At 44.3% G+C, this 20,898-nt stretch overlaps 2 protein-coding genes across 2 annotated transcripts; both read right to left on the bottom strand.

The window, feature by feature from the left end:
- Nucleotides 1-1,353: 1,353 nt before the first annotated feature.
- slc25a17 (solute carrier family 25 member 17) lies at nucleotides 1,354-8,204 on the bottom strand. The gene is made up of 9 exons (XM_048991491.1): nucleotides 7,783-8,204; nucleotides 7,306-7,366; nucleotides 6,781-6,847; nucleotides 6,486-6,637; nucleotides 6,287-6,403; nucleotides 3,950-4,098; nucleotides 3,758-3,853; nucleotides 3,405-3,490; nucleotides 1,354-3,328 (listed from the first exon to the last, which is right to left on the bottom strand). Exons 1-9 carry the CDS (start codon nucleotides 7,858-7,860, stop codon nucleotides 3,178-3,180), a joined length of 957 nt encoding a protein of 318 aa, XP_048847448.1. The 5' UTR covers nucleotides 7,861-8,204; the 3' UTR covers nucleotides 1,354-3,177.
- Nucleotides 8,205-11,303: 3,099 nt separating this feature from the next.
- On the bottom strand, nucleotides 11,304-14,738 carry LOC125718024 (uncharacterized). Its single transcript, XM_048991490.1, has 2 exons — nucleotides 14,617-14,738; nucleotides 11,304-14,422 (listed from the first exon to the last, which is right to left on the bottom strand). The coding sequence occupies exon 2, from the start codon at nucleotides 14,285-14,287 to the stop codon at nucleotides 13,202-13,204; it is 1,086 nt and encodes a 361-aa protein (XP_048847447.1). The 5' UTR covers nucleotides 14,288-14,422; nucleotides 14,617-14,738; the 3' UTR covers nucleotides 11,304-13,201.
- Between the last annotated feature and the right edge of the window lie 6,160 nt (nucleotides 14,739-20,898).

The raw sequence follows: 20,898 nt of genomic DNA on the forward strand, positions 1-20,898 counted from the left end.
TTTAGTGGATTTCCAGAGGTTGAGACAAAATAGGGGGAGGCTAACTAGAGACGAATCCATCAAATCAAATCCACCAAAAAATCATTAGTTAAAGCATTCTTTTCTTAGTCTTTGGGTATGTTTACGGCACAATACCAGTGTTTTGGCAAAACCAGATAACAAAATGTTATAATTTTAGATTTTACACCATGCGTTTTTGTTAGATATACTTGTGCGATTGTGGTTTGATTTTGGCAGTTGGTATTTGCTGATTGTAATTGATTGCTTTTCTGTCAATTTAATGTTTAATTTTACAAATTTAAATTTAAATCTTAAACGAATGATAGCATTTCACTGTAATGCAGATCCAAATATCTGGATATCTGACCACACGCTCCCCTTCACCCCAAAACAATGTTCCACCCAGAAACCAATATATAAGAAACAAATTCAGACACACATTACAATATTATACTAAATACAAACAGTACTGGTTCTGATATAATAAAATCAAGTTCTGATATAATAAAATTAATTTTATGACAAAAATATAGGTTATTAAAACATCAACATTACAAATCTGATACAATATTTATATCGTTGTATGCAGTAGGGCACAAACTACTGCCAGGCATGAATCCCCTCCAGTCAGAGTTGGCCAGACACCAGATATCGTTATCAGGATCGGTATCGATGATACCAGTCTAGGCATTGGATAAAACCAGATCAAAAAACGTCCATCTCTCTGCCCATGCAACACCAGCATATTGCTCCTCATGTTACGCAAGCCATGTAACTTTCTTCTTTGGTATACTGAACTCTCACGGAACTGTACACTGCTGACTCGGTTCCAGCTTCTTCAGTAAGAGTCGAGTTACTGGAAATAGCAGTTACAGAAAGCTCAGTTAATCACTCCTAGTTTATGATCCTTTGTCGACCCACGGAGGCTACCCTCCTTTAACTTCTGAACCCTAAGTTTAACTCAAAAATCTAAATTTTTGAGTACCAATTAATATTGAAAAATGTATTAAGTTTTGGCATATATCCTGCTATTTCAGATATTTGAATTTGACCTACTCTTTCAATTGCTAGTGCACATTTAAATCACTGTATTAAAATGACTGATCAGACAAATTCCAGTGGGAATAAGGCTCCCCCTAGTGGTTGTTATGGCTTTCGCAAAAAAATGTACATTTTTAAGCTGGAATACTTGTTGACATTTCACCAGACCTCCACAGGTATTCAAAATTGACCATATGTTTGATTTATCCTGCAGTGGTTGGTTGATTCCTGCCTCGGCCAATTGCAATGTGAATATTTTGGGGCTGGCAGACCAAGGCGTCAAAGCGGTGGTGAAGAAGAGGGGGCGAGACGTTTCCACACAAAGTTTGCTCTTTGTATCAGTACTTAAAAGGACATAAGCAATCACATGTCCTGCACCATCATGGCACACAAATACAGGTAAAAAAATACATAATGTGACTTACAAGGTCCACGGCCAGCGAACATGCCAGGATATGCAAATCCCACCAACGCTACATTGCCCACATCCCCCCACCCCCACCCCCACCAAAGTGTTCTTAGGTTAAGAAAACAACCTCACCTTGATCCCCTGCAAACATATCTCTTTCATTGTGGCCAAGCAGAGAAGTTAATGACACATTCACACGTCATTGTGACTGCCCCCGACCCCCACCCTGTGAATATGCAGCCATCAGCAGCCTTTCAGACTGTTAGCCAGACAGAACACACTAAGGAATGTGTCTGTTTTATTCAAGCACAGTACAGAACCATATGTTTTTTTATTTTTCATTTTCCACTCTGTCCACCTTTATTCTCCACAATCAACCTTATTACTTTGTTTAGGCCTGTAAGTAGTCTGTTACACACATCTTGGGTCACTCTCCTCTACCAAAATAACTCTATTGCTTGCTGCTTTGTACCTGGCTTGGCCTCCTTGCAGATGAAGTCTTTCATCATGTGCCAAACAAGCTCGATCGGCTTCAAATCATATACCACAGTCCCTCATTGCTTGACAATAAATTTTATTACTTTGTTTAGGCCTGTAATTATTGTATTGCACATATCTTGGGTCCGCCTCATCTCCAAAAGGTGAAGTAAAATACAAAATTCTAATTTCATCAATAAACTGACTAAAAACACATTTTGCTAGTTTTAGGCCATCTTTGCCTCACAAAAGAAAGTTAAAAAAATTTCACAAGCCATTTATTGCAGTGTAGTCACTTTATTAATGAAATTGGAATTTTGTCTAAATATAGTAAAATTACACTTGCTTAGATTTTTATTTTTTGCAGTGGAGTTACAATACCTGATTTCAGGTAAGTCACTTCAGCTTTCGTAATCACTGCTCCCCCTGGTGGATGGATAAATCTTTGCAAGTACTTTACGCACAGAGAGGTAAGGGGCGGATCATGCCGGCCCCCTTGTTCATTACATCATCGTGGAGGATTTCATTATAGTCAAGGTCCCACCCAGGACCCAGCAGGGACCTGTCACGGACCAGCCAAGGCCCCATCATGGAAACAGGGGAAAATTCAAGTGGCTATATCTGTACTATACTAAACTGCGGAATACTATTCAAATGAAGTTAACCACTTCATTTAGCCACCATAGTTGAATTCCCAGTTTAAACCAGTAACTCTGTACTGTTTGTTTTCAAGTAGATTTAAGTAGGATAGCTGAGTTTGTCTACATTGCTGACCCGTGTATGTCTACAAGCACCTGCAGAGCTACTCATCAGAAAAACATTACAGGCGCAGCTGCCCAAACCCTGTATATGAAGTCAAGACAAAATAAAAGACATTTTAAAAACTTATCTAATTATCTACACTCACCACCCTTTACACAGCACCAGTGCTGGGGGGTGGGGTGGTGGTGGTGGTGGAGAAAAAGACAGCATTCCCCAGTAATCAGTAGCAAATACTTAGTACTCGAGTGACCAGCCCCACATTGGCAGAATATACTATATTACACATAACAGGTTTTTATTCCCTCCATAACTGGAGCTCCACATACCGAAGCAACAATCTAGTGAAAACAAGCGTTGAACGCGATGGAGGAGCTGGTACACGAAGGCAAACGGGCTGAGACCCCCAGGTGAGTGGGGTCCGGATGCTGGTCCCATGGAGCGTTGGTGTTTCCGGGGGGGGGGGGGGGGGGGGGGGAGGGGCTTTGAAGTCAGCGTCTGGCTGTGGCTCTTTTCACCCCCATGATGTGGAATGTGCCAGCGGCGATTTTCTCGTACAGGAGAAACATGAGGGCAGCTGTGAGGATGGTCTGTAAGAGCTTGGCTTCCAGGCCCTTGAACAATCCCATGATGCCGTGCTTCCTGAGGGGACAAATGGAGGAGGTTGGAGTGTGTCTGAGTGTCATGGGCCTCTGGCCTTCTCAGTGCACATGCTTACCTGATCCTGCTGGTCAGCAGGTACACAACGCTCTTGAGGCTGCCCAGCAGCCAGGACCTGTCCCGTTGCTGCCTGCGCTGACTGAACTGAACAGGGAACATGTCAGGAGGAGAGTGTCGCCATAGGAACACACTGGATAGTCACACACAGCCCCAGAACCCCCACACTGCAGAGCCACACGGCCGAGATGCGTCTCTTTGCAAACGCCATTTCATAGGAGCAGGGAACCCTTAATGTCAAAACACATTCCTCACAAAACCTACATTGAACCTCATATTAGCAATAATAGGGAAACTGTAGCACAACAACTGAAAAACAAACTATTTTGGTACATCTGTATGTGACGCACTCACCCTCAGGACAGACTGCACCGTCTGCAAGGGGTAGGTGGCAGTGGTGGCAATTGCCTTGGCTACAGCCCCAATCAGGAACACCTCCAAGGAGGACAACTGCAACATGCACACAGAAAGTCACGTGCAGTGCGACTGGCATGTGGACGCGTGTGCACACCATGGCACACACAAACTGGCAGGGTGTGGCTGTACCTCTCTGAAGACCCCCCTCCGCAGCCGTCTCTTCAGACCCTCATAAATCATGAACTGGACCGCTGGGTTCAGCACCAGCAGTAGGGATGGGAAGGTACCATTCCAGAGGGCTGAGACCCCCTCGTGCTGCATGATCTGTACAAAAGCGTCTTAGGGGGACAAAGCAGGGCAGTATTCAACCAGAACCAGTGCAATGTCTGCAATGTCCTTCAAAGCTCTAACATATTATCAGGCACTTTCATACTGCCAGAACTTTTTTTCTGGAACAAGGGACTTTTGTTGTATTCACACCACGGAAACTCGGCCTGATTGTAGTTCCTCTGTGGCAGTTCCAGAACCCTTTTTAGTGCCTACTTCAAACTAGGTACTTTTCGTTTGAACACCAACTACTGAGGAGGCGCTTACAAAGACAGCTTACTGCTCGCTAGACCACAGGCACCGGCGCTAACTTGGAAGGTACGCGGAAGTGTAGAAAAACAGATGTAGAGGAGCAAAAATTGAGCAGATGGAATTATTTTTTGTACCCCGATTACATTTAATACATCAATTAATACATTTTTCGCTTGATTCTTCATACTTCTGGATCAGAAAATTTGATTGCTAACCAATATATTTTTGCCTAATATCGCTGGTGCCGTGCAGTTAAACTTGCCAGTGCTAATTATTGGCATAATGTGACATCGCCTTCTTATTCTGTAGAAAAATAAAGATCAATCTGCTGGCCGGATTTAATAAGGGTCATGAACATGTCGCAGGTCATATAAGTAAAATATAAGAAAAAGACTGTGTCCTGTTTTGATTGTGCTTGTTCCCCGAACAACTAACAAAACGGTTTATTTATTCTCCGTTGTTTTGAAATTATGTGTGAAGTTTAACCTACAAACTTTTTTTGCATCTCCCATGTTTATTTAGCATAAAGGTCCCAGTTCCTGTTCTGCGGTGTGAAAGCGACACAAAAGTGGCCCAGGGCTACACAGGGCCCAGGTTGAGACAGGCCAGGGACTTGTGAACCGGGACCAGGTTCCGGAACTTCAGTGTGAAAGTGCCTATTCTGGACTTGAACCCAATTTAGGGTCATTCATGTCCTATGACCTGTTATTCCAAGAATAAAGTGTTAGGCTTACTGTCACCTGTATATAGTACGTGGTTATGAAAGGTGGGCGGATGGATAGATATAATATTCTTTCAACATGTGACAATGTACAGTAATCGCTACACATCTTGATTATTTGCAAGTTAACTGTAAACAATAAATGGGAATATTTTTGGAGCTTGCCAAAAAATTGCAACTTACAAATGACGCTTAAGCCAAAAACAATACAGGAAATTATTTGCATTACATCCATCCATTTTCCAAACCGCTTATCCTACTGGGTCATGGGGAGTCCGGAGCCTATCCCGGACGCAATGGGCATGAGGCAGGGAACACACACATGTAACCCAGGCGGAGACTCGAACCCGGGTCCCAGAGGTGTGAGGCAACAGTGCTAACCACTGCACCACCATGCCGCCCCTGCAAACTATATCTTTAATTAAAAATGATAATTCCATCCATCCATTTTCCAAACCGCTTATCCTACTGGGTCGCGGGTGGTCCGGAGCCTATCCCGGAAGCAATGGGCACGAGGCTGGGAACAACCCAGGATGGGGGGCCAGCCCATCGCAGGACACACTCACACACCACTCACTCGCACATGCACACCTAAGGGCAATTTAGCAACTCCAATTAGCCTCAGCATGTTTTTTGGACTGTGGGGGGAAACCGGAGTACCCGGAGGAAACCCCACGACGACATGGGGAGAACATGCAAACTCCACACACATGTGACCCAGGCGGAGATTCGAACCCGGGTCCCAGAGGTGTGAGGCAACAGTGCTAACCACTGCACCACCATGCCGCCCCTGCAAACTATATCTTTAATTAAAAATGATAATTAAAAAAAAAAAATCCAAAACATACAGTAGTAACTTTGTAAATAAAAGGTATAATTTAGATTATATATAATATACAAACAAAGGTCTAAATAGGACGACACTATTTTAACATGCAAAGTTTGTGTAGCAATTGGTAATAAATAGAATTTTTATGTTATCGTTCAGGCTAGCAAACCATTATGAGCTGAGATTAAGGGTGCCCAAATATTATCCATGAAATTTCACATTTGCAAGGATTTTCCGCACCTAATCATTGTGAATGTGAAGGGGTTACTGTACTGTACAGTATATTGAGAAGAACAGCTGTAAGCATGCAACACCACCTTTTAGCCAGTAGAGGTCAGTAAGTAGTAGCTAACCCAACTAACCCAAGGTTGTCAGCCAGACAGGGACATTAACTCACCCAGAATGCCCGTATAGTGAGTGGGGTGAATGTCTGTGTCGCGAAACTTAGCCCCCTGCAGTTTGAGCCTGGTGTTGACCACCCAGAGTGGGGTGGTCACCAGGACATTCACTACACCTGCACAAACAAGACAAAAACCGGCCTTAACCTTGGAGTCAGCTGACATCAGGACAGAAAGGAGTCAATGTAAGAGCAGCACCTGCAGCGATGCCGATCACTAGATCTCTGCTTGTGGTCGACCTCTGCCCCTTCAGCCAGGTGGCTTTCAAACTATGGAAGCAATAGAAGTAGACGAAGTTGGAGCAGCACAGGCTGCAGATGACCGGGAACCAGCCTCGGAAGGGAGCCAGACTGTGGGCAGGGAGGAACAAAAGAAGAGTTACACGGATTTTTACAGCCAGCGTGAAAAGGAGAGGTGTTTCAAACGGGTGGGTTTTTTTGCGTCCCCGTTCATAGGAATCCTTTTAACAGTGCACAACGTCTGTCAGACTTACAGCCCCTCTTCCTTGATGATCTCTGCCAGGATTGCTGGTGTGGAGCTGGCTTTCCTATTCTCATCCACTGCAGTGTCAAGAAATGATGGCGCACCAGGCAAAGAGAAACAAAGGCCTTCGGAATGATTACATTAAAAACAAATCTGCAACTACATACAGAATTCGCTGCTACAATTGAAAATGACAAATTATAAATGATTTACCTTGTTGTCATGCCCCGCTCGTCAGCTCCTCCCGTGTGCCACCCCCTCGTTAACCTCGTGTGTAATCCCCATGACATTAGCTGTTTCCAGTTGTTTTCAGTAATCCTATGTAAGTCCACGTCAAAGTATGTTTCCCCAGTCCTGTCACTGAAGTCGCTACCCCGTGTTTCTAGCTGTTTTCCCCAATAAATCCCTTGTTTCCCGATTCTCCATCTTCCTGCTCCCCCGATCCGTGACTTGACACCTGTCTCCACTGATTCATAAAAACACATATTTTCCCACTTTTATGATTGTGTATTATTCAAATAAAGGGTTAAAGTACCTTGAAGGCGGAGTCTAGCCGTGTCCAAAGGGAAAAATACAGTCATCGCGGTTACACTGCCCTGTAGAAAGACAGTACAAAAAAGTTACCCTTTTCCCAAATTTATTAATCAAGATTTAATGCAGTAACACGTACGCTTGCAGCAGTGCATACGGTAACAACGTTAACGGATATAATTCTAATTAATTTAACAAGGACAGAAGCATGGCGATTATTCTAACTTCTAAATTCTAACTTCATATACAGTGGTAATTATAAAGCTGACTTTAACTTCAGCGACTGCGATCCGGCGACTGCCCGGTTCCGCTTTCAAACGCGAAACCACAATAGATAAACATTGCTTTTACATATTTATAATGAAGCAATGCTGCCTACCTAGTACTTTCTGATCGTTATATAGCTCAATCTACAGCAATAGTAACAAATTACTGCATAATAACTATATCAGCAAATATAAAAATGTGTAAGTTAACATACCGTTGCTCCTGCAACAGCATGTACGAGACTTTCATATGAGAAAACTTCAGCAAATCTGAAATACTCTTCGCTACCCATTGTTAAACAATTTTTCCTTCTTTCAGATTTCTACTGCATACAGACTATTTGCTTAGGCCTGCATGATAATACGCGCACACTTCACATTAAGCAATAACAGTGATTTTTATATCCAGGTCATGCCTTTAGCAGCTTGAAAGAAGCGGATTGGTCCCTCGTGTATTTATTCATTGTTCTGCAGTTTAATTGGTCGATTCTGACGTCGGTCAAGTGCTTTTGGCTGCCTACGGTACTGCTACGAGACGAATGGGCTTTATTAGCTCTTTCCCTGTTGTGGGTCCCAGGGACACATACGTAACTACGAGTTAATTCAATTTGAATGTTACGATTTCCAGTGCTACCCCCCCGCCCCCCGAATTTTCCAGGATATCTATACTGACACCCCTGCCAATAACTGACAAATTATTTATTGCAGCTATTATGTTGTATTCGGCTAAGACTGGTTTATCCTGTTTCGACTTAAGTTCATGCCAGTGTTTTCATTTCGCTTCACTCGTTTCATTTCGTACTCCTTCGCGTGTATTTTATATACTGCATAGAAATCTGCAACAAACGATGATATTGCGTGGCAAATATATATTGGTAAGTTGAAACATTTGCTTGGAGAAATATTCAGCATATAAAATATGAACAAAGAAATGATTTAAGCCTATGACTATGTAAATTTGCCCAACTTAGTTTTAGAATTTCACGTTCGTATGAAGACGGTAATTATGTAAACAATGCACTTAATTTGAACCGCACCAAACGTTTTAGTGACCCCCCGTATAAATTACGACCCGATCATCTATTAGTCATTACTGTAAATAATAGTAAATATTAAACTATTCACTACACGGTAATCATAAATATTTATTTAGTGTATCCGATTTTTTTTCTTTTACCTTTGTTTCCAACAGATCTCTGAGTGGTTTGGTAGAATCCGCAAACTGAGGGATAAATTTCGCTACCTATGCGACCATCCCAAAGAAACGTCTAACATCTGCAGAGTTCTTTGGGTAAGGTATGTCTGTGATGCTCTGGTTTTCTCAGGGTCAGGCTCAATACCTGCTGCACTGACTTTATGTCCCACAAACAAAACCTCAGGCTGTGCAAAGGTGCACTTTTCATTCAGCGTTAGTCCCACTTCCTGAAACAGCTGTGAGCCGCTCATCGTGTTCTGCCCTATTCTCTCCGCACACGAGGACATCATCTGCGTGGCATATAGCACCTTTTAGCCTGGCTGGGAGCTGGGACATGCGTCTTTGAAAATGCTCTGGCACTGAGTTAATTCCAAAAGGTAAGACAATGAAACAGAAAAGCCCAAAGGGAGTGATAAACATTGTGAGTTCCCTACTCTCTTGTGCTATAGGTATCTGCCAAAACCCACTGCGTGCATCCAGTTTTGTAAAAGTTTGTGAGCCATTCATCTGTGCTAATGACTGGTCCACTGAGGGCCATACAGTATATGGACTGTATACAGTTCCCTGCACACACCCTCATTAAGTTTGGTGAGGTCTGTGCATATTCTAATTATACCACTGGGTGTCGGAAGCATTGCTATACCTGCGCGCCACTCAGTGGGTTTCTCTGTGTTTGAGATGAACCCCATTTCTTCCGTTCTTTTCAGTTTGTCTTTTACTTTTTCCGTTAAGGGGACCGGCATGTGATGAGGACTAGTCAGAGCACAGGGGGCAGCATTGTCTTTCAGGCGGATGTGATAATTACCATCAAGCCTCCCTAATCCCGTAAACACCTTTGGAAATTTATTTTTGAAGATCTCCCCTGGATCCTCTTTCTCGCCCAGTGTACTAAGTTCCTCCATTCGTGTAATGCTGTGAGCGCTGGTAAGCCCAACAATGGTCTGGCCAGGTTATCAATGACAAATACTGGCTGAGTGGAATTTTTATGCTTGCTTTCAAATCTGCTCCAAATCTGTCTTACCACGGGCGACCTGTAGTTATTGGGGCCATACAGTCTATTTGGGGTGTGCAGTAGAGGGCCGTCTCTGCTGTAACTATACAGTGTGATAGGAATAGCTGTCACTGCTGCCCCTGCATCGAGCTTAAAAGACAGCACTTCCCCATTCATCCTGATATCTGAGTACCAGCCAGTACTGTCTAACGTCACCTCTCCCAGGAAAAGGCTGTGTTGAAAGAGACACGGTCAAATCTTTGCAGGAGTTTCTTGGAATGGAACTTTTACCACCGTTACATCCGTGGAGCTGGAACATTATGTTTCCCCTGTACTCTGCACTCAGGGGAGTTCCATCTAAGGCAGTGGTTGACTGGACTGCGGAGCGCTGTCAGGCGTTCCGTACTGCTAAACAGGCCTTAGTGGACGCTACATTGCTAGCCCACCCCTTTCCGGATGCTCCCATTGCCGTCTCTACAGATGCTTCAGATGTTGTTGTTGCCGCAGTACATGAGCAGCTAGTTAATGGTGAATGGCAACCGCTTTCGACCGTGAGTCCTTTGGTCTGTACTTAGCTGTGTGCCAGCTGTGTGTAGCTGACCAGCCCTCGGACAGTGGCATACGAGGGTTGCGGTTTGCTGACACTGGTGTGCAGTTGCAGGACGTCCTTTTGTGACGCCTCACTGCTTTGCGATGTCTCCACCGTCACTGCGCGGCCTGCAGTGCTGTGTGGCAGGTGGTGTCATGTGTTTGAGGCTGTGCGTGGCCTTTCCCATTCTGGCCGCAAGGCGTCCCAGAAGCTGATTTCGGCTACGTTTGTTTGGCTCGTGCCCATTGTGGTTTGGATACTCCGGTGCCGCTGGGCCAGCTTCCTCGTAGGGGTCGTCCATGCTGTTCGGTCCCGGCACCAGGCCCGGTTGTGCCTGCTCCTGTGGGAGATACTGTGAGCAGGTCCAGGCAAGTGATCAAACCCCTTAAGACATGGGTGCCTAACTCCAGTCCTGGGGGGCCAGAGCCCTGCACATTTTTGGGTTTCCCTTCATTTAACACACCTGATTCAACTCCTTGTGCTAATTACCACACATTTATGGCAGGAACAGGGAAAGAACTAAGCTACACAGGGCTCCAGGACTGGAGGTGGGCACCCCTGCCTTAAGAGGTGGTTTCCTCTGCTCTTGTGAATTCTGGGGGGGTGAGCTGAGTTACTCAGGTTCTGAGTTACTCAGAATTCCAAGGGCAGATGTGCTTTTATTTTTTACGTTTTTATTCTGGCTGGAGTTTTTTAAGCTTTAAAGGCAATCAGATATTCTCCTTTTTCCTTTATTTTTGCTATTAATAAAGTTTTCATTCTATTTCACGAGAACAAGCTGTCTCCTGTATTCTCTCCCCAAGCCACAATATATATTTAAATATATTGAGCACGAATAAGTTTGTGCAGGTTGGCGAAGTCCAAAGACCATTAACAAAAGTACAAACAAATATGCAAGCAGAACACCCAAATGTGTGAACTCCTCCATCTATCTTGGCAAGGAAAGAGGTTCTCCGGTGAGTAAGAACAACAACAACAAATGTATTTTTGTATAGCGCATTATCACAACATTACATGGATGTGGTGGTGGTTGTCCTAGTGAGTTATTATAGGAACACAACAACGTTAACATTACAGCACAGAACAAAATAATGGTTTAATGTTGCCATTACATGACGAAACTAAGATAATAATAATATACACTGCTCAAAAAAAATTAAGGAACACTTTGAAAACACATCAAATCTCAATGGAAAAAAATATCATGCTGGACACCTATGCTTATATGGACTGGGTGATGTGTTACGAACGAAATGTGTTAGGACTCTCTGCATCAGTGTAGGGCCTGACAGTGGGTCCAAGGATTTCATCCCAATACCTAATGGCAGTTAATTTGCCGTAGTCTAACCTGTAGAGGTCTTTGCGTCCCTCCATGGATATGACTCCCCAGACCATCACTGACCCACCACCAAACCAGGCATGCTGAACAATGCTGCAGGCAGCATAACGTTCTCTATAACTTCTCCAGACCCTTTCACGTCTGTCACATGTGCTCAGGGTGAACCTGCTCTCATCTGTGAAAAGCACAGGGTGCCAGTGGCAGACCTGCCCCTTCTGGTATTCTATGGCAAATGCCAATCGAGCTCCATGGTGCTGGGCAGTGAGCACAGGGCCCATTAGAGGACATTGGGCCCTCAAGCCACCCTCATGAAGTCTGTCTCTGACCAAACAATCAGAAACATTCACACCAGTGGTCTGCTGGAGCTCATTTTGTAGGACTCCAGCAGTGTTCATCCTGTTCCTCCTTGCACAAAGGAGCAGATACCGGTCCTGCTGATGGGTTAAAGACCTTCTATGGCCCTGTCCAGCTCTCCTTGAGTATCTGCCTGTCTCCAGGAATCTCCTCCATGCCCTTGAGACTGTGCTGGGAGACACAGCAAACCTTCTGGCAATGGCACGTATTGATCCGCCATCCTGGAGGAGTTGGACTACCTGTGCAACCTCTGTAGGGTCCAGGTATCGCCTCATGCTACCAGTAGTGACACTCACCGTCGCCAAATGCAAAACTAGTAAAAAAAAAAAACAGTTTCATGAACAATTTCATTAACACTAAAGCAGCTGAAATTGATTAACAACCCCCTCTGCTATTTAACTGACCGGATTAGTATCACAGAAGTTTAACTGGCTTGATGCTATACTCTGACTAAAAAGTGTTCCTTAAATTTTTTGAGCAGTGTATAATAATAAACGAGTAAGCAAATGATTTACACTTGTACTTATCCATGAATACACCAAAATATTTTGTCTGTTTCAGAGTCACCCTCAACGTTTGAAAAACCATATAATTTTGGTTTGTGTGGAGGCTCACATCTGCAAATTCTTTCAATTACAGCGCGAACAGTCACATCTAATGACACCCAATTTCTCTTTGTATCTTTTGCTTGCATCTGGTACCTAAAGATGTACCTTTGGACTAACTATGGTTGTGACTGTCGGTGTACTGACAGGCTCCCTGTCCAATCAGTAACAAGCATGTAATGACCAGTAGGTACATACCCTTTCCGTTTTCAGTGTTGCTAATGTTGTAGTGTTTTCACAGTACTACTTCTGTATTTGAATAATAATAATCAATGCTTTATTGATTATTATTGTCTTTTTGCCTCCTGTGCCCAGGGAGCTGGAGGGTTAAGGGTCTTGCTTTAGGACCCACAGATGTGCTGAGGTTGGGTTTGAACTGGCAACCTTCTGATTACAGGAACACAGGCTTAGCCCACTGAGCCACACTGAGCCCATGTTTACTGGCATGTTTTCTTATTTGCTGTTGTGTATTTGTATTTGCTGGTGTGTTTTTCATATTTGCTGGTGTGTTTTGCCCTTCAGGGCTTCCATATTCCCCAGACCAGGAGCCTAAGTTGTCATCTATCCTCCAGACTCTCCATGCTCGTATTGGGCACTGATGCTTAACACCCCAAACATCACGGTGGCAGCTGAGTGGCACAGGCCGTCCACCATCCACCATAGCGAAAATGCCATCACAGCCCCCACTGAAATTCTTACCAGGACAGGGAACGGCCTAAGGGGAAATCCTAAAACGGCAGCCAGAAATACAGCCCCCCCAGCACCCACCAGAGCTCTGTTTAGCATCTGTGGCCACCAGGACCCCACACTAGGAGACACGCAGGGACTCCTTAGCCCTTTCACACCCGCACAGCCTCCCACAGCGAGGAGCCCCAAGGTTTTCAAGACAGCTGGGTCCTGGGTGGACCCTAAAAGGGCCCCCAAAAAGCACCCAATGGTCATGGTCTCAGGGGCCCAGCTCAGCACTACTGTGAAGGCCCCGGCAGCCGCTGAGACAGTCACAAGCGGCACCAGCCTCAGGTGCCCTCCTCTCACCAGGTTCCTCATGGCCACGGCAGACACAACACACATGGCAGCCCCAATTGTGGCCCCTCCTACTACAGCCACCTTCACCCCCACCCAAATGCCCTTTAGCCCACCTCTGGCTGCCTCGCAGAGGGTTTCTTGCCCAACGCATTCAGAAAGCATGTCCAGTCCATTCAGAGCCCCTGCCCCTGCGCCTGTCAACAGCCCCAGCAGGGGCACCTGCCACACCACTGCCACCAGGCCACTGGATGCAGATAAGGCTTCAGCAATCCAAATGACCACCACAGCCCCAGTTCCCACTGCCAGTCCATAGCCACTCCCTACAAGAGTGCTGAGGAAAACTGACTCCCACAAGTCCAAAGGTCTAGGGCTTTCCTCATCGAGCATGGTGCTGCTTTTGCCACGCCTCCCCACGCCTTCCACTCCAACAGCAAACTCTACTAGAAGGAGCAACATGAACGCTGTGAGCACGGACACGGGGAGCTCCTGTCTCCAAGCACAGCTCCATCCCTCATCATCCAGCCTCTTGTCTTCCTCTTGTCCGTCTGTCTCAAATACGATTGATTTTACTCTCCTCACTTGTTCTTCCTTCTCCTGGACCTCCATGGTGTAAAAGGACATTTTTCACCAGTTGAGAAATACAACTAAATAGTCCCTAAGGATTCCTCAATCCTTTAATTCCTTCTATGCCACTGGCGTTTTCTTTGAAATGACACATAATTACTGTCCATAAAAGGTCTTCATACTCTGCTTGAGCTGTTTAGAAAAGCAAATTGAATATGGTGAATTGTGGAAAACGTTTACAGATCCTATAGGTGTTTATGCGTTATGCATACTGGCAATTTAAATTGCGCATTGAGGGACTCAGAGCAAAACATCATATCAAAACAGAAAGCTGAACATGAAATGAAGTTCAGAGAGAATGTGATTAAAAAGCTGAGAGTACTTACTGAGGCTTTTGTGTCGAGGTGACTGCTCTACCGCTCTGTCTGATCATCTGTTCACATGTCCGGTGTTTCAGAGGGAGCCTGTGCAGGGTGTTACCCGTCATACTTCGTACCAGAAATGAAAACCAGTTTCATGCCACACATGTGAGTCATAATCTGTGAGGTATTTACTTTAACCAACGTGTGTTTTTCACGGAGTGAGTCCCACATTAGGGCTGGGCGTTGTTCAAAATCTTTCAACTGCAGTGCCAAAATGACACCTTGATTTCCATACCAGCTTCTGAACAATACTTTTCTGATACCAATACCAATTCTAAATCAATTACAACAACAAAAACAACACACTAAACATCCATCCATTTTCCAAACCGCTTATCCTACTGGGTCACGGGGGGTCCAGAGCCTATCCCCAAAGCAATGGTCACAAGGCAGGGAACAACCCAGGATGGGGGGCCAGCCCATCGCAGGGCACACTCACACACCATTCACTCACACATGCACACCTACGGGCAATTTAGCTTTTGGAGTTATTATATAGCTTATTGTTTTATGAGCGCCTAGTACGTCGTTCACAGTTCAGCTCTACTCAGCGTGAGACACACAAGGTGTGCACAGGACGTGAGAATTGAGACCCCTGGTTTTATTTATACGGTGCCGGCACAGGATTGAAGGAATGTCTGACTTATTTCGACAAGTCGGGCTCATTTAAGTGGGAGTTCCGTTCCATCAGCGTGTCTTAAATGAATCGCCGCTGAGCTACCAAGGTGAACAAATCTATTCCGGGGGGTATTTCATGAAAGTAGCTAAAGAAAGGCAGACTTTCCCGAAAAAGTCATGCTTAAACTAGCGCCATCTCTAAGCTTAGCCCCATGTTGTTCCACTAACGTAGTTCAGTTGTAAATAATCAACTCTCATTCGAGACAGACTGGCATATAGTCTCAGATATTTAAGTCACCGAGTATTCCTTTACATGTGTGAGTAATATGTACACAAATTGCTTGCATCGTTGGTAAATGATAACCTCTGTAACATGGTTGTATTTTAAATTGTATCTTTGCTTGATGCCTGAAAATTATGTCAAACTGATCCACCCATTTTATGTACCTGCGTCTTTTCTCCCTTTGTATGAATGGGTTTGCCCATGTATTTGTGGTAATTATGTTTTTTCATTCGATACATTAAATTAGATTATATTTTCCTATAGACGCCACGACACAGGCCTACCTGTCACACGAAGTGCTTTGGAGTTATTCATCCATCCATCCATGCATCCATTTTCCAAACCGCTTATCCTACTGGGTCGCGGGGGGTCCGGAGCCTATCCCGGAAGCAATGGGCACGAGGCAGGGAACAACCCAGGATGGGGGGCCAGCCCATCGCAGGGCACACTCACAACCAGTCACTCACACATGCACACCTACGGGCAATTTAGCTTTTGGAGTTATTATATAGCTTATTCTTTTATGAGCGCCTAGTACGTCGTTCACAGATCAGCTCTACATTTTGAAACATGGCCGGGATCACAGCCTGATCTGTTCTGGTAGAGTGTGCCTGCACAAATGTATATTCAGATAAAAGGGAGTATTTTACTAATCACGGTATTAACGTCACGCTGGTATTTGTTACGGGCCGCGAGCACAGCTTGCAATTTAATGTGCACAAGTGTAAAACTGCACTTTCATTAAAACATAGCTACAATCAAAATTTTTGTTATATTAAATTATATCTTATTCCATGGATTATTTACGGCGGTGTGATTAATGCTCTCCAAAATAGCATCGAAGTTGACACTTCTTCAGCAGGAGCTCCTGAGTGCCTTGCTGGACTCTGGGTGACATGAACCCATCACCAGCCAGCTTCGGAGTTAAAGTGGAAAACATGCAGATGTCCCCACTGGGGTCGAAAATGAATGGGAGCAATTCGGACTCAAAGGCCGTGTTCCATACACTGACCAACGGCCATAGCAAAGGGAACAAGCTCTCGGGTGACGAGGGCTCTGAGAATGGGACGATTTCAACACGCCCCCGATCCTGAAGGATCTCCAGGCCCTTAAGAAGCCCAAATGAATGAATGAAATATAGATCGATCAATTGAGTCAGAAAGTGCCTAAAACGAGAGTTTTTTTCCGCCGCAGAAGAAACGCTGCTGATGGAGCCGTATGAGGTATATAAACATGTCATCGGCAACACTGTGGCCATAAATACAGTCAGGGAGGCGGCTTGGCAATGAATCGGAAGCAGGCTAAATGTGTAAGTTACGTAAATGTTACAAGTGCCTAGTATGGTGATGCAGTGGTTTATGCTGTTGCCTTACACTGTGAAAGTTCCTGGTTCGATCCCCACAGCCAACGGGGAACCTTCTGGGTGGAGTTCAGACGTTATTCTTACTGTATAATGCTATTTTTCATTCACCATAAAATAATGTTAATCGCATGCATGTGAAATGTTCTGCACAAATAACCGTATCTTGTCTTTGCTTTTTACTAATAAACTGTCGAAGTAGACTGTGACTATTAGCAGTAGTGTAGAAAATATCTGATTTAAGTCGACTTGAAACCACCATAACTGTAATACAACTAGGTCTGGAGCTCTACTAACTTAGATGTGTGTGATCTCTACCGACCCAGTAGCCTAACCCTAACCCTTGCCTTACAAATCCATTCTTCACTGTTACAGCTCAGTAGAAGCAATCTAAGTGGACAGTGACGAACCTGGCAGCAATAAAAATATAAAAATATCGTCAATAATGGCAAGTAGCTCATAAGGAGACATAAATTTGATCACAATAGTTCCAAAAATGTATAAATGCCTTTGTAGCCGCAAAGAAAATGAGTCAGGCCATTACTATTGGTAGGGGGGCCTCCACCTGAGGACCTCACACCAGCAGAGGAGCTGGCACTCAGCTTCAATTGAGGACGGCCTCCGGTGGAAGGAATAGAAGTGGGGATATCGTCAGAGGTCATCCCCCCAAGTCCCAGGGAGAAATATGTAGAAGGTACTGTCTACTTCTTTCCCTCCAGGTGTCAGTCGTGTAATTGTAATAATTATTAGTTCTGCCTTGACCCATGTGTAAGTTTCATGTTTCTCATTTAAAGGATATTCTGTCATGCAGTTCTCTCGCTTCAACAACTGTAGTGTTCATCATTTGGCAATTTGATGGCCCTAGTACATCTGACATGCTGAGCGTAATCTCTAATGTGACATGGTTTGGATATGTTTGCAATCTGAAGAACAGTATTTTATGAACAATAGACCTTGAAGGAGGAAGGAGGAGTGAAGTGAGTAACTACTCATTACTCGCAACATGCTGTACTTGGAGTATTTGTCGAAGTGAACTTGTGTCATCTTTCCATGTACAAGTACACAGAATAGCGACACTCAGGCTAGACAGTTTAATTATGTAATTTGCATTCACACATAATGCACATAGATGTGTAAAGGATCATAAGACAGACAATTCCAACTAAGTGAAGAAAGGCAAATAAGCCGAGAAGCATTTCAAGTAAATGAAGTGATTTGTAACGCATTCTCTGCCTCAGGACATACGTGCCATTTATAAAAGGAAGTTGCTCCTGTCTGTTGAAAGGGAGAAGCTAGACATGAAATAGAAAAGGCTCATAAGGAAAACAAAGATGGAGATACACACTTCAGGATGATGTTCAGAAGTACACACGCCAGGAGCAGAAGAACATGGCCTGAAGAGTTTGATTTTCTGTTCTCTCTACAGCTTCAATCACAGCCTGAAAAAAGAATTTGAATTAAAAAAAGCGTCAGCTGATCACATGCGTTTCGTTTATCCAACACATGTGGGGGGTTTCGGGCTCAATGCTCACCAGTGGTCTTGCATGAAGTAGCTGTTCCTGTAAAAGTCCCTCACAATCTGTCCATCCATTCCTTCTTCAATAACTGGAATGTCCATCCACTGCTCCTCCACCAGCACCGTGAGCAGTCTCTCCCGGCGTATTGTTGTAATATAGTACAGAACGGCACAGGCTCCCACAACGTTGCATGCTCCGTCCGGCCTTACTCTCAGGCTATCCAGGCACTGGAGTCCGTAAGTCAATGTTTACTTGTCTTTTGAGGTGCAACTGCATAATAATTAATGTCGCTACCACTGTCCTTTGTGCATTGGTGTGCAGACCACTTAAAGCAAAAGTAATTTCATTCAAGAGTTTTCTGATCTTCTGTCATTTATGGATAAACTGCTGATTGTATTTCTTGCCCATCAGAACCCATGGTGAACGAGTTTTTATGCATTCTTTTGATCTTATCCAACCAGTATTGGTTCCAACACATCAGAAGGGGCATACAGCAGATCTTGTATTATGGTCTGGTTTCTCTCTCGCCAAATTGAAAGTTGTTCATTCTGGCATTTCTGATCATTTTATGGTTGTGTTTGAATTGTCATTGTCCTGCCCCCATACCACTCCCTCCCAGCCCCATGCACATGTCCCCCTTCTATCTACACTGAACAAAAATATAAACGCAACACTTTTGTTTTTGCTCCCATTTTTCATGAGATGGACTTAAAGATCTACAATTCATTCCAGATACACAATATTACCATTTCTCTCAAACATTTCTCACAAATCAGTCTAAATGTGTGATAGTGAGCACTTCTGCTTTGCTGAGATAATCCATCCCACCTCACAGGTGTGCCACATCAAGATGCTGATCTGACATAATGGGTAGTGCACAGGTGTACCTTATACTGCCCACAATAAAATGCCACCCTGGAATGTGCAGTTTTGTCTCACAGCAAAATGCCACAGATGCCACAAGCATTGAGGGAGTGTGCAATTGGCATGCGGACAGCAGGAATGTCAACCAGATCTGTTGCTCGTGCATTGAATGTTCATTTCTCAACCATAAGCCGTCTCCAAAGGCGTTTCAGAGAATATGGCAGTACATCCAACCGGCCTCACAACCGCAGACCATGTGTAACCACACCAGCCCAGGACCTCCACATCCAGCAGGTTCACCTCCAAGATCGTCTGAGACCAGCCACTCAGACAGATAATGCACGGCCCCATGTTGTAAGGATCTGTACACAGTTCTTGGAAGCTGAAAATGTCCCAGTTCTTGCATGGCCAGCATACTCACCGGACATGTCACCCGTTGAGCATGTTTGGGATGTGCTTGACCGGCGTATACGACAGCGTGTACCAGTTCCCACTAATATCCAACAACTTCGCACAGCCATTGAAGAGGAGTGGACCAACATTCCACAGGCCACAATTGACAATCTGATAAACTCTATGCGAAGAAGATGTGTTGCATTGCATGAGGCAAATGGTGGTCACACCAGATACTGACCGGTTCTGAGTCCCCAGACCCCCAATAAAGCAAAAAACTGCACATTCCAGGGTGGCCTTTTATTGTGGGCAGTATAAGGTACACCTGTGCACTACCCATGATGTCAGATCAGCATCTTGATGTGGCACACCTGTGAGGTGGGATGGATTATCTCAGCAAAGCAGAAGTGCTCACTATCACACATTTAGACTGATTTGTGTGAAATGTTTGAGAGAAATGGTAATATTGTGTATCTGGAATGAATTGTAGATCTTTAAGTCCATCTCATGAAGAATGGGAGCAGAAACAAGAGTGTTGCGTTTATATTTTTGTTCAGTATATAAACTCTACCACAGCAACTCACTTTACTGATATATTTATGCTCACTCACTCACCATATGCACTCTGGATTCTTTAGCTCTTTTAAAACTAAAAATACCCAAGGTAAAGGATGACCCAAGGTTCGATCTTAGGGCCTCTTTTATTCTCTCTATGCTTTTGGCTCTGTCTGAAAAAAATCAGAAAAAAATATATTTTTCTACCATTGTTATGCAAATGACACACATCTTACTTACCAGTTACAGCTGATAGCACCTGCTCTCTGAAAAACCTGCTAAACCGCTTGGATGATATTAAATACTGAATGGCGAGGAACTTCCTTCAATTAAATGAAAACAAAACTGAAGTAATTACATTTGCCCCCTCAAACTGGAAGTGGGCAGTGATGGCTTAATGGCCAGGGAAGTGCACTTGTAATTGAAAGATTGTAGCTTTAACCAGCAAAGTACTACCCCCAAGCACTGCTCCCCAGGGGTGCTGAATTAGCTGCCCCCTGCAATGTCACATTGTCACATATGGGTTAAATGCAGAGGACATATTTTGTTCTTGTGTGCTGTGGTGTGTCAACAATGACCGCTGATCATGAAAAAAAAAAGCTCTGTCTGTAACCTTAGCAGCTCACTTGGCCCCCTCTCTGTATATTTGCATAATG

The sequence above is a fragment of the Brienomyrus brachyistius genome, chromosome 22 (assembly GCF_023856365.1).
Source record: "Brienomyrus brachyistius isolate T26 chromosome 22, BBRACH_0.4, whole genome shotgun sequence".
Taxonomy (NCBI): domain Eukaryota; kingdom Metazoa; phylum Chordata; class Actinopteri; order Osteoglossiformes; family Mormyridae; genus Brienomyrus; species Brienomyrus brachyistius.

Excerpts from the sequence above, each read along its gene's own strand:
- slc25a17 (XM_048991491.1), bottom strand. The coding sequence starts at position 7,860 with ATGGGTAGCGAAGAGTATTTCAGATTTGCTGAAGTTTTCTCATATGAA. Across the intron at positions 7,367-7,782 it reads ATGCTGTTGCAGGAGCAACG|GGCAGTGTAACCGCGATGAC; the intron begins GTATGTTAACTT and ends GTCTTTCTACAG. Across the intron at positions 3,329-3,404 it reads CTGCTGACCAGCAGGATCAG|GAAGCACGGCATCATGGGAT; the intron begins GTAAGCATGTGC and ends TTGTCCCCTCAG.
- LOC125718024 (XM_048991490.1), bottom strand. The coding sequence starts at position 14,287 with ATGTCCTTTTACACCATGGAGGTCCAGGAGAAGGAAGAACAAGTGAGG.